This window comes from Paramisgurnus dabryanus, chromosome 4 (assembly GCF_030506205.2).
Source record: "Paramisgurnus dabryanus chromosome 4, PD_genome_1.1, whole genome shotgun sequence".
Lineage (NCBI taxonomy): Eukaryota > Metazoa > Chordata > Actinopteri > Cypriniformes > Cobitidae > Paramisgurnus > Paramisgurnus dabryanus.
Genome location: NC_133340.1, coordinates 23,460,672 through 23,474,792, shown reverse-complemented (window position 1 = coordinate 23,474,792; position 14,121 = coordinate 23,460,672). Strand labels below are relative to the sequence as shown.

At 37.2% G+C, this 14,121-nt stretch overlaps 1 protein-coding gene across 2 annotated transcripts in view; it reads left to right on the top strand.

Moving 5' to 3' along the window:
- Window positions 1–14,121, top strand: part of inpp4b (inositol polyphosphate-4-phosphatase type II B) — a 160,791-nt gene that overhangs the window by 5,272 nt on the left and 141,398 nt on the right. For both annotated transcript variants that reach the window (XM_065295210.2, XM_065295211.2), the window contains one exon: window positions 939–1,055. In XM_065295210.2, the coding sequence (XP_065151282.1) occupies window positions 939–1,055 (117 nt within the window). Of the gene's footprint in view, window positions 1–938; window positions 1,056–14,121 lie in introns of those variants that run through there.

Sequence of the window (14,121 nt, the reverse complement as noted above, 5' to 3'; positions counted from 1 at the left end):
ACAATTTTTTTAACATTGATACATTTTCTCAAGTAATTATCACAGCCAGACACACAGACAAAATGTGCTTGTCAACTCAGATAATACTGTCTCCTCAGATAATAAACAGATAGACTGTGGCTGTATCGATTCAACTCTGACTTGACTAATAGCCGGCCTGCTTTTTAGTACAGAGTAGAGAGCTGTTCCAGTCCCTGGCTTTATACTGGATTTCTCTTAGTGTTAATGAGCTTACATGTCACCAATCGCTACTCGCTATCTGTCTCGCCCACTGTCTCGAGGGTCCACGTTCCACCCAGTGCGCCAACCACTACCCGAGGAAATAGCAGTGTGTAAATACAGCCGTGATTACAAGTTTCCTCCCCAGAAACAGATCTGAGGTCAGCTTAAGCGTTATGCGTGCAATTCAACAAAATCAAAGCCTGATCGTTCATGCAGAGCGGGTTTTATCTCAACTGGCTCTTTGAAACTCCTTGCTGCATGGGCCACTAAATAACCGATTGCTTATAGATGAGTCTGGTTGAATGAACTATTATGGACACTTCTCACTTTTCAACTTTGACAGCTTAACTCATGAATATGAATTATGTTACAGTATGCACAAATAGTTTTAATCTTTTGCTAAAAACAGTCAATGTGATGTATCGATCTGAAGACCAGTTCTGATTTAAAGTGTTTGAACTTTCAGTGCGGATATGTTTCCATCAATACACAACATATCGATCGCTGGCCCATAATTTGCATGGTTTTCTCTCACAAATATGGCTTTGTTGTTTGGCTCGAGACGTTTATTAACCCACAGAGATTTTTCATATTTCATAACTCCTGTTTCTATTTGCAGTAGCATACGTCTGAGAGTGCCCGCTGTGTTTGCAGACGTCTGCTGACTCATTTACGGCTCTCGAGAGCTCACTCTCCGGTCCTTTTTCTCTTTGCAGGGAACAAGAGAGCTTCTATTTCTCGGTGGGGGGAGTTTCCCACCTGATTGGCCCGTTTTCTGCGAATCCTTCATCAAGCTCAGCGTATACGATGTGAAGGAAAGCTGCGAGCAGCAGGTTAGTAAGGAGGCTTCTCTTTGCATTTGTGTTTTGAAGGACATCCTTCACTCGGTTAGATGTGTTTGACAATGTCCCAGATGGCACACTTTTAAGACTTAGTGAGCTCTTCCCTGCTGCCTACGTAAGGAGATGCCTTTCATGTCAGCATGCTACCTAAAATTCTTTTTTTCAGTATTTGTTGTAGTTATTGTTTGTTTACAGTGGACATTTTTGTGATAGAATTTCTTTGGACTTTGCTTTATTGTAACACTCGTATGTTTTGTATGATTCACATCATACGCAGGCATACTTGCGTTTACGGATTGGTTGAGGGCACCATTTGTGTGAGGGCCTTTGCCGCTAGTGTTGCCAAGTCTGCTGTTTTGCCACGAAATTGGGCTCCTGTTGCCACCGGCTGGTTTTCATGTGTGTGAGTTGAAGCGACCCCAATAAACTGATATTTAGCCTCTGGAATGCAAATTTTAGCAGATGAACCCTGATTTTACCACAGAAACATATTTTTTTTTACTGTAGGTCTCTCCCCTTGACATACGGTTGGGCTAATTTTGAGTCAAATCTGTTTGTAACGCACTACAGGTGAAAACTCCAGATTTGTTGTAGATAGGATCAGTTTGTGTGGCCTGTTCAGAGAGGTTAAGGTGAACTTCTTCTTGCTGAATTGTGAAGTTTGTCATTGAATCTTCAACATTTCGAATCTGCGCTCTGATCTTAATGAATATGTTTATGTGTCACAGTTGGCAGTGAATAATTCATGTGGATATTTGCTTATGGATGGAGCTAAGAATCGGAACAATGCTTCCCTAATGTATTGTATATTACCGTACAGTGTGTAGTCATTGGATTCACAATGCAATGCGGGTGTGATGCATTTATAATTATGTTGCAATGAGGGTGTTAAAATCATTTTGCACCATGTTTATACTCATGAATGAGCATTAATCTAGAGTCTTTGGGATCGATAGCACCAAACACAATAGTTTCTGATTGCTGTGACCTGATCATGAAGTCAGGCTTAACTTGTTAACTTTCTTAAAAACCCACTCAAGTGCTTTGAAATGTGCAGATTTGTTTAATGCATAGATTTAATTTTTACTCATTTTTGCAGAAAGTTATTTCAATAGGGAAGAAGTGTAAAAAAAGAATAAGGAAACTACTGTATATTTATCATACCCAATTCCTTTTTAAATGAAAGATTTATTTTTGGCTTTCATTTAAAAGTTAAATACAATATAAAGATTTATTGATACATCCTTTGATTATGACCTCATTTAAAAGTGGAGTGTTTATGAAGGACAAATTTTTTACATTTTTGATAAATAATTTAATTATGTTAGGCAAACACTTTATCCACAGGCGTAAGTATTTTAAAGGTTAAACCCCATTTCACTGGATGGAGGAATGATTTATTTGTAAAATCCCTTTAATGGAGACTTCTTTCTGTGTATATATGTTGTTAGATTAAGACCCCCCCCCCCTTTTTAGGAAGTTAGGGCATATATTGAATGGCTCCTCTCTTTTTAAAATGTCAGTAGACAGTTTCAGCAGTCACAACATAAACAAACTTTCGTAGAAAACATGTAACTTCCGGTAAACTCCGCTAAGAATCAATAACAACAAAGTCCATTTAAGTAGTTACTTTTATAACAAGCAAAATAAACAACACGTAGATTACTTAGGACGAGGCATTTTCTTTAAGAGTTCAGTTTCAGCAACTTGTCAGACCATTAAACAAACTGCGTCACCACACATGTGTCCGATGAAACTGTCTATACACTGTAAAAAACTCAATTGGTAAAACCTAAAAAAATTTTGTTTTATAAACTTTAAAATTACTTTAAATGGTAGCACCTAAAATTTTAAATAATATTTATATACTTTTTTAAAGTTGATCTAACTTTTACTTTTTACAGCATAGTGTTCAGTTAACCTCATAGTCTGAAAGCCGATAAGAAGCTGATGTGCGGAATAATGTCATAAAAATCATTCATGCCTACTGGTTAAAGTGATAGACTGTACGTTTTTATTGTTTATATCATCTAATTAAAAAAAAATTTAATACTAATTTAAAGCTTACATATTTATACAAAAAACTAAAAATATTTCATTTTAACTTTAAAGTTTTTAAATCTCTTTTTTAAATAAATAAATTAATTAATTAAATATAGAATAAATGGCTAGAGAAAATAAGTACAATTTAGTTTTTTTTTTTTCATAGTACCCTCAATGTGCCCAACTTCTGAGTTTAAAATGAAACCCAATATATTAAGAATGTAACTTAACTTTACTGCAGTAATGACCCTACTGCACCTTTTGCAAGAAGACAATATTCCCACGAAGTTGAAATACCAAAAATACTTCATTTATTTACACTAGGGTAAATTTCTGAACCGCCAGCGTGGGACTGAACTCAGAACTGTGCACTGCTGTGAGTTTACCCAAGAGATCGCTGTTTATATATAGTGCCTTATCTAAAGATTTAAAGATCTCAGTCGGACATGTTTAATTTCACTTTATATCTGAAATAGTATGAATGAAGGCTCTGGATTTCCATGTTTTTAAAGTAAAGACTTTAATTTATGAATGTTGAAGGTCTGTTCATCATTCTTTATAAAAATCTTGGGGGTTTTCTAGCGTTTTTCACAGTTGGATATTGGAGCAGCTGTTTGATTCAAGATTAATTCTTGTTTATCTCTGCAAGTTGTAAATCAGAGTTCACAGATTTTACATCATTTACACAGTAACAACAATAAGCTTAAACTAAATCATTATGTATTAGAATGTATTAATGTCATCATGATTCATGGTTAACATGACAGGCTTCATTAAAAAAATGTCAATTTAATAAATGCACAAACAACCGCAGATGAAAGATTTACAATCTGTCTAGTTTAAGTGTTTGTTTTTCAAATGTCAAATGAATTTCAATGGCTTCAGAATTTGAAAAGCCAATGAGTGCACAAAATTATTGGATGCCTATCAAAAATCAGCTTTTTATAGAAACCTGTTTACATGCAAATCAGTAAACCAGCTATGCAGAAAACTGTGTTTACACAGGATTTGGAGATTTGTCAGGTTTCTCGCAAACAGCGACGTCATCGCCTATAGTACGTCTAGTCATCCACATCTTTTTATCCTTTAATTTTTTTATTGAATTCTTTGTCATGCCATTGATTTGAAATTTTGTGCACCTTTTATGTGCAGTTTAATGTCTCCATTTAGCATTGTTATTTCTCTGCCGTTGTCACCTGTGACCCATCAGCCCTGTAGTGTCCTCTCGAATCTCTGACTCATGACATTATGTCTCGTGTTCAACAGCGTGAGAAATTATACATAGAATAATGTACAGTAAATTACGCTGTAATGCGCTGCAAAGAGCATGGTGGAGATTTAAGCTTGTTTGTGTGTGAGAGAGGGAATAATTAAAGTAAATACACGGCCACTGCAGATAAGAGTTCTCATACTTTAAAGCACTTATGTAGCGGATTTGTGCGGCACTTTGAGTGACAAACTAATAGCGAAGCTGCAAGTTGCTGTCAGGAGAAAGTAATTATCTACTGTCCACTGCACTAGAGAACATGTCATAACTGTCGCAGGAAACACCGCAGCTAATCAAGCCATGCATGATTTTAGGTCACAGGAGCTACAGAACCAGATCCTGGAAGAGGTTTTTTATCAGTTAGTCTTTCTAAAGCGACTCTTTAATTTAATTGCCATCATGCACAGAGCTGCACACGTGTGCAAAGGTTTCATACAGCATTATTCTGTTACAGTACAGTGTTAAGGTTAACAGGGTTAAATATAAAGAATTTGCTTCCAGTAAAGGATAAATGTGTTTGTAAGGTGCTTTTTTCTGTACATTTTTGTTTTACACATTATTGTATTTACAGATGCAGAGGGTTTTAAGGCTGCAACTAATGATTATTTTCATTATCCATTAAACAGGCGATTATTTTTTGATTAATCAACTGAATGAGTGATTATTTTTTATTAATCGACTGATTGAGTGATAATTTTTTATTAATCGACTGAATGAGCTATTTTTTATTTATCGGATGATTGAGTGATTATTTTTTCGATTAATCGACTGATTGAGTGATTATTTGTTATTAATCGACTGAATGAGCTATTTTCTATTTATCGCTGATTGGGTGATTATTTCTCGAATAATCGACTGATTGAGTGTTTTTTTATTAATCGACTGAATGAGCTTTATTTATTAATCGACTGATTGAGTGATTATTTTTTGATTAATCAACTGAATGAGTGATTATTTTTTATTAATCGACTGATTGAGTGATAATTTTTTATTAATCGACTGAATGAGCTATTTTTTATTTATCGGATTATTGAGTGATTATTTTTTCGATTAATCGACTGATTGAGGGATTATTTGTTATTAATCGACTGAATGAGCTATTTTTTATTTATCGCTGATTGGGTGATTATTTCTTGATTAATCGACTGATTGAGTGTTTTTTTATTAATCGACTGAATGAGCTTTTTTATTAATCAACTGATTGAGTGATTATTTTTCGATTAATCAACTGATTGAGCGATTAATTTTAGATCAAGCAACTAATCATATAAAAACCTTAATAAGGCACTAAATTAGGGTATTCATCTGTAGAAGTGTACTTTCAAAAGTGCAAAAGCCACACACTACTAAGGTTTACTAATATAATCTGTTTGATTTTTATATTTTAAGCCATAAATAAAAAAGTGTGTGCAGCTTTTAAATAGTACCACATTTTTTAATGTCAAAATATAAATAAAAAAAGCATTGAGTTGTAATCTACAGGGATGTCCTGGTGAGGAAATTTTGCCACAGATGAATAAACAAATTTTAATCTTCAACTTTAGACCTTAATGTGGAGGTTTCCCAGACAGAGATTAACTGAAGCCAGGACTAGGCCTCAGTTTAATTGGGGAATATAACTAGTTTTAACAAAAATGCCTTATTAAAAAACATTACTTGTGTGCATTTTGAGGGAAAACAAAGGGCACTGATGTATTTGAAGATATATCAGTGCAAGTTGTTTTCAGTTTGGACAGCCCTTACATTTATTTTAGTCTAGGACTAGTCTAATCCCTGTCCAGGAAACCGCCCCAATGAGTATTAACATTATTAATTATTAATAAAATAAATTTGCCATATGATATGAAAGTGATATACGTGCCTTGTTACCGTAATAAAAAAACTGGATTTCCCTCTTACTTTAAAACAGATGCTTAGTTTGTGGTTCAATAATATTTTCATGAAAACCCAACAACAGTTAAATAAATTCAAACATACTTTTATTAAAAAACAAAATGAAACCTTTATTAACCAGCGTTCGTCATTGTTCTGTCAGGGTTGCCAGATCTGCGTTACAATTAGTGCTGCAAACGCGCATATAAATTATGAAACAGGACTTGGCTGTTTTGTGTCTGAAACTTAATAAGCATCTTTTTACACGTATGAAAAGGTGGAGGCGGAGACAAATGTGCATATTCATACACGTATGCTAAATGAGAAAAATACATTACGATTTAAAAAAAGTACATATGCTATTATCATGTTAAAAAAAGATGAGTTTTAAGTGATAAAATGATTGAAGACTTTAACTTTTGACTGGTGGTATATATCATAAGTATATATTTATGCAGTTTGTACTTGATAATGAGATTATTAGGCTATTTGCCAGGTGATCACACCACCAACACCCAATCTTTTCCTAATCTAACCAGTGATGTGATCTGTCCAATCAGAGCTCATTTATTTCTTTGGCATCCCAGAGGCTCTGCAGATCATATTTCATCATTCTTTTTGAAAATGATGTCATCATAATGTCAGATAAAGATGGAAGCTGATGCTCATACTCATATATGCCCTGAAGGACAAGACATCTTTAATCCAGTTAGAAACGCAGATCAAAGCTGTACAGAGAGATAAAGAAACTGCGAGATAAAGATGAAACAAGCACTAGGGCTGGGCGATATGACCAAAAAAATTATCGAGAAAATGTTTTCCATATCAGTCGATATCGATAATTATCATGATAAATAACAAATCTTTACTCCTGTCAAATTTAAAGGCAGATTTTTGCTCCTGAATGAAAATTGTAAAAAACAGACAGTTAATAATGGTTTTAAACTACTTTTTATTCAGAACATGACAAATACAAATACTAAAATCTTGTTTTAATGCATCTTTATTAAATGTAAATCTATTTGTTATGAAATCAACACATTTCTGATACAAAAGCAGCAGACTACTGTCACTTTAAGACCCAAGACAGACTGCTTTAAGTTTCAATATACTGAGTAACAGCTGTTTATGTTCACTTAAACAAGAAAGAAAACTTAGTTCAGTGATCACGCGTGTGTTATACATATACGAGCTATACACGCTGATAAATGGATGTCAAGAGTGTCACGTTGCTGTGGAAGCGCACATACCCAAACACTATATTCACTGCAGTGGTGGATCTGCTGCTTTTCCTCAGTTTCCTGAATTTGTGAATGTCCTGTAAATATACTTTTAAAGCTGTGCGGACGTGTGCGTGCGCAAGGCGGACGCTGAATGAAAGTACAGTATACTGCACGCACCTGTGTCTGCTGTGTTTGACGAACCCTGTTTGCGCGTCCAACATTACACACAAGAAAATGTTTCCGCGCATTTGGATTTCGTGATTCCGTCCGCGTTATCCGCATCGCGAAAATCATAGGTCTCTACTAATAAATGAATAACTTGCCTCATCTTCCACTCCTTCAAGTCTAACTGACAGTGTGATTGTAAACCAAGAGCGCGTGCCGCATCCGGAAGTGCTCGCGCAACATTACGCACAGTGCAAACATTATCGATCACTTATCGAACTTCCCTTATCGTTTTATCGGAAAAGTTTATATCGGTAAAATTATCGTTATCGAATTATCGCCCAGCACTAACAAGCACACATCTACAGTACACATTCACACATTTATATATGCACATTCACATCTATGGTATCTCGACAGTTGCTTCTACTAACCAGTAATGAGTGTAAAAAAAATCAGATTTTTTGGCAAAAACTATGAGTACATGTCTCCTTAAAAGTTTCAGAAAAATCGCCCCAATTTGAGAACCCCTGCTCAAGGCTGTTTCTGTATAACAGTTGCCATGCGAGTTCACTTTCTTATTTCCCGGGCTAGAGTCTCACGCGTACTGTTTTCAGATCAGTTGCACAGAGGCAGACAGAAACAGCAAGCTCTCGCAGTTCAATCCCAGCAGCTCCTCCGGTGTCAGCCTGTAATCTAATAGTATCCACATGAAGACCTTTCCAGCATTCTCTACATGGAAGAAATTCCCCATTTACACACCACTTGTGTATCACGCTGGTTTTTTGCACCTGCTTGTCTTGTGCAGGAAAAGTAAATCTGTGTTTTCTGACACTTCAAGATGGCATAGTGCCATGCCACATGACAGCGGGAAATCTTATTTGCATTGCTCTTATGGTTATTGTGTGTCCTTTGGTAACTTAGTGGCTAAAGCTTAGGGGCAAGTAAAACATTAGTTTTTGTGAAGTAGGTACAAAAACATATTTTACTAAAACATCGTTGACTGTCACATTCAAGGACTTATTACGAGTAATGATGTCGTTTTTGCATGAATACACTAAAAGTAGATATCACGCGCACATAATGCTGCGGCTTTTCTTCAGAACCGACAGGCAATCCGTCATATTTGGACCAGAGTGTTCCTTCTCTTTCACCTACATCAGGAGGTGACCCATGTGTTGTAGCTTTCGTCCCCCGTGAGGACTGTTTTCATTTCTGCAGGTCTGAAGTTGTTGCTTTCATTGTACGCGTTCAAGCAGAGAATGTCATATGAGAAACAGCCGGCTGAATACAGAGTGTGACACTGCGGATAGAATACTGTTATTTACCGCGGTAACATACTGCATGACATAATACTGGTTTGGCCATTATGGCAGGAGTCACAGCTACGGTTAAATGCTGTAACTTAGAAAAAATCTCAATTTAAAGAGCAAAGCTTAAAGGATTAGTTCACTTTAATAAAAAATACTCACCCCCATGTCCTCCAAGATGTTTGTCTTTTTTGTTCAGGCTAAAAAAAATTGTTTTTGTTTTTTTTGAGGAAAACATTCCAGGATTTTTTTTTTTTTTTGGTGGACTTTAGTGGACCTCAACAGTTTATAGTTTCAATGCAGCTTCAAAAGGCTCAATCACAAACGAGGCATAAGCGCTGTATCCAGTGAAACGATCATCATTTTCACACAAAAAGTACTTTTAAAATGTATCTTCACACGCCAGCGTGACCTTACGTATTATGTGATCACAACGAAAGGTCAAGCATGATGTAATCGAAACTACCGCTTCACAAGACTCCTCAATGTGGGTATTTTTCTTTAAAAAAATTTTTTTTTAGCAAAAAGCTAAAATAATTGCATTTTTGTTAGAGATCAGATTCAGAACGATCATCAAAACACACGGCATGTAAAATTTTTGCTTGTTTTTTTTATAAATTGGGTAAGTGGATTGTCGCGGTATTACAGATAACCATAAAAACCCATCAGGAAGTTGTTTTTGTCATGCAAATGTTTTTTCTTAATTGACAAGATAACTCGTTAATGTCTTTGTGTCAGTTTATTGTTTAAAGGGGCAATAAGTGGGATTTACCCCCATCTAGTGGTGAAATTGTATTTTGCATTCAAACGAACAGTGCTCTCTAGCGCCTCGCCTTTCCAAATGCGTGTTGCAACCAGTGTTGGGGGGTAACGCATTACAAGTAACGTGCATTACGTTATAATATTACTTTTCCTAAGTAACGAGTAAAGTAACACATTACTTTTTTAATGTACACATAAAATTTGAGTTACTTTTTTGCAATTACTGTTTTTATATTAATTAATTCGATTAAATAAATGATGTACTGAATTAAACTAAACGTAGTCACATTATGCACTCAATGCGTAAACACCTGTGTGGAAACAGTTTGAGTCAGAAACTGAGATGACAGGCCAGAGCTCAACATTTTTGTGATGAAATATGCAATTTCTGAATACAGAACTTTTCAGTCATCAAAAACACCCGCAAGGCCTGAAAGAAATTAAACCTTAGCCCAGAAAAAGTAACGCAAGAGTAACTAAAAAGTAAAGTAAGCATTACTTTCCATGAAAAGTAACTAAGCAACGCAATTAGTTTCTTTTTTTGGGAGTAACTTAATATTGTAATGCATTACTTTTAAAAGTAACTTTCCCCAACACTGGTTGCAACTACGGTAGTCGTTATGTAATCATTGATCTCCTTGTCCGTTTCAGCTGGTTCACAAGTTCTGAATGAAAACGCATTGTGGAAACAGGTTGGTAGGCTAGTACTTTTTGTCCCTCTCTGCTATTATAGTTTGTCAATACAGCGAAACTACATGGAAGCCTCCTTGGACTTACCTGTTCAATGTCAGCAAAGAGAAGAAATTCTAAGCTTACAAAGAAAAGTCAGATCACTGACAGAGGTCATTTGACACCAACAAGGACATATTTATGAATAAAGACATTGATTTTGATTAATAAAACACTTAAAACCCTACTTACTGTCCCTTTAAAATTTTCTGCAAGTGTGCGTTTCACGTATAATACACATGACCTTTCGACGTCATTAAGGAATACCTAAGGTTGTGCTGGCGCATCACACGGCTAGTGCAAGACAAAATGTTGTGTTTTTTTTTGCAAAAATGACAATCGTTTCACTAGATAAGACCCTTAAGGGCTCGTTATAGTTGTGCGTAGGTCTTGCAGCGTACCCACGACAGCGTACACTGTAAAAAAATTTCTGTAGAAATTACAGTATTACTGGGTAGCTGCCAGTAACTTACTGTAGATTTTACATTATGTTATTTACCGGCAACAGTTTGTTTAAAGTTTAATGAACATGAAAAATGTTCAGTCTTTATCTTCTACAGTAAGTTACTGGCAACCAGCTGCAAAATTACAGCAATTTTTTTACAATGTAGGTTCCACGTCGGTTTTTATTTATACTTTTGCGTCTTCATCCATGTCGACGTGCAAACACATTAGCAGACCGCTGGTAGGCAGTATCCACATCTGTAACCACAGTAGCAGTGCGGTCGTCACGAAGTAGCAGCTTGGCAAGTTAACCCACAAACGAAGAAGAAACAGCAACTTGTTGTGTATGATCTGAGAAGACCAGCAATGTTGGAAGTAAATAAACAGCGACTTTTGTTGCAGTTTGAGTTAAATCACTCCTAAACATGGCCCATCTTTGTTTTCACCGTCGCAAAAGGAAATACCTGCCTGATGGGAGGAGTTTAGTGGACCAATGACAGCGCTTGCGGTCCTCGTAGAACTGACGCGCTGTTAAAAATTTTACGAGGTGCACGTCAGGCTACGCAGAGCTACGCACACACAGATCGCCAATACACTATAGTATCGGAAGGACAGGCATTAGTTTCCTTATTTTATTTGCACATTTTTTATGAGAAGCAACTGTATTGGTGGACAAAACACAAACACCGCGATACTGTTTTGCAGCTGGCAACACTGTCCCGACCGCAACTTTCTTAAACATGATGCCTTTAATCCGTGCACGTCAAAATTACTTGCGTGCCAGGGAACGGAAAGAAAATTAACCCAAGAAAACCCAAACTAACCATATATGTTGGGCATTTCTTACATTTGATAGTTTTGTACTGGTTAAAATCACATATGGTGGGCACACGAGGAGTCTACCTCCCTCAGATTCTTTAGTCACGCTAAATCATAGCTATTTAAATGGAAAAGCGACTGCGTGTGATCTCTCCACAGATTAGCAACGGCCCGATGGCATCTGAGCTGGTTGAAGTTATATCTGACCCAACCTGTCAGAGATCCTTCAGAATCAAAGAGCTCCGATCAGTGAAGGGTCAATGAAACCAATTACAGCGGCTCTGACTGCCCAGACCGGCTTTGCTCGTGTGCGGTTCTTCGGCTCTGACCCTCGCGCAGGTGCTCTGCGCTGATAAAACTCTCCTGTCAATCGAAATGAAAAGCCATCTTTGCCTCCCTGCCACCCCTGCGCTCAGCTATTCTCCAATCATTCGTATTTTAAGGACGGAATGAGGTGCAAAGGGCTTTAATAAAAGAGCTAAAACCAAGAGTTGACAAGTGAGGGGTTTGTCCATTTCCAGCATAGGAGATAGACGGAGAGATTATTAAGATGTCTTTGAGGCACACGCAGCGTTGATTAGTTATTCACTCCAGCCAACACGCTGTAGTATCACAACAGCCCTCCAAACATGCAAACAGAATGACGGGCGTTTGTGAACGCGCATTAGCCGTAGCCATCTGCCGGAGCTGTTTCGCTCATTTGTTTATGCTAAATTTATGTTAATGCTCTGTCTTTCAAAAGATTCTCGCTGAAAACCATGCCACCGCGGTCGTCGGTTTCTCAGCAATGGACGTACTGAAGCATACAAGTGGAGAATAATTTTAGGTCCGTCATATTTTTCTGTCAGACCTTTCTGTCATTTGTTCATGAATGCTAAGCAAGTACTTTGTGTTTGTAACGTGAGTTCACTATACCATGTTTAAAAAAGTTATGTATATTATATTTCAACTGCATATGTAATCATGCTGCCTTGTAAAAAACTTTCCTAATTGTGAGGTAGCATCACATGCAAGAATCACATGAATCTCATTCACACAGCACTTTGGTCCCAGAAAATTTCTGTATAATTGGCAGAGAGACTTTGGTGTGAATGCAAACATGTCCCGTAAGTGTTCTGGGATTGCTTCTGTAAAGAGGACCTAGTAACAGTGCCGTAACATTCACGGAAAGTATGGCAGAATACAGCGGCTAATGGCGCTTTTCCATTGCATAGTACCCCACGGTTTGGTTTAGTTTGGGTCAGGTCAGCTTACTTTTGGGAGCTTTTCCATTGGGTTTAGTACGTGGTACTCAATACTTTTTTAGTACCACCACGGTCGGGGTTCCAAGCGGGCCGAGCTGTTACCAAACGTGACGTGAAAACACTGTAGATCGCTGATTGGTCTGAGAGAATCGTTACTCCCGGCGTCATGGCTATAATGTAAAAAATGTGCTTTACCTTCGTGCTACTGCGAGCTTGCGCTGTCTAACATGTTTTTATCTGTGCTCTGCTACAAGTTCCCAAACTCCCTTTTAGCGATGAAAAACATCCACAGGCTGAGAACCAGGAACACCATACAGTTTTTTTTCAGACTGGCAGTTTGTAGCGACACATTCGCAACGCAAGTGTGCATTATATGTGTATATGCAACTTAAATGAGGCTAAGTGGAGTGCGTCGACTGACGACGCCACCGGTGTTTGTACAGAAACTGTCATGTGATACAGAGGTAGTGATAAACGCGATGTGCAAACATCTTTGTGGTGGTCAATTTTGATTTTGTGGACTGAGAAATAAATGAATGAATGGGGATGTCTAGCATTCCAACAATGCTCTCACTTGTATGATACAGTAGCAGGCAGCGCAAATATAACGATACGCCTATAATCCCTCCAACTGCGAAGTGTTACTAAACTCGATGGAAAAGCTAACCAAGCCAAAGTGAGGTAAGGTGAGCTGACCCGACCTGACCCAAACCAAACCATGGGGTACTATGCAATGGAAAAGGGCCATGAGATTTACCGTACTAGTGAGTGTAGTAATAATGTAACGTATAGAAGAGGGTGCTAAATTAAGCCAATGTCAGTTGACTCCCCAGGGGTTGAAAAAACCTTAGGAGAAAAACCCTGTGGAAAAGTCCTAGGAGAGAAAAAACCCTTGGGAGATAGCCAGATATAGCTGATTCTAAAATAAACAACAAAATATGTTTGCAGTTACATATAAACAGGGTCGAAAGTAACAATGCGCTACTTATGTTTAAAGTGAAATGATAATAAAATCGTTTTACATTTGTTCAAAATTACACCTGGTATTGATAGACCACACTTGTGAGTTGACCACAGCAAAAATAATCTCTGTCTACAACATTTACATTTTTCTGAAAAATGTTTTTTCGTTCCAGCTCTCCCCTACTTTAGTATTGCACATCGGCCTAAATGTTGATT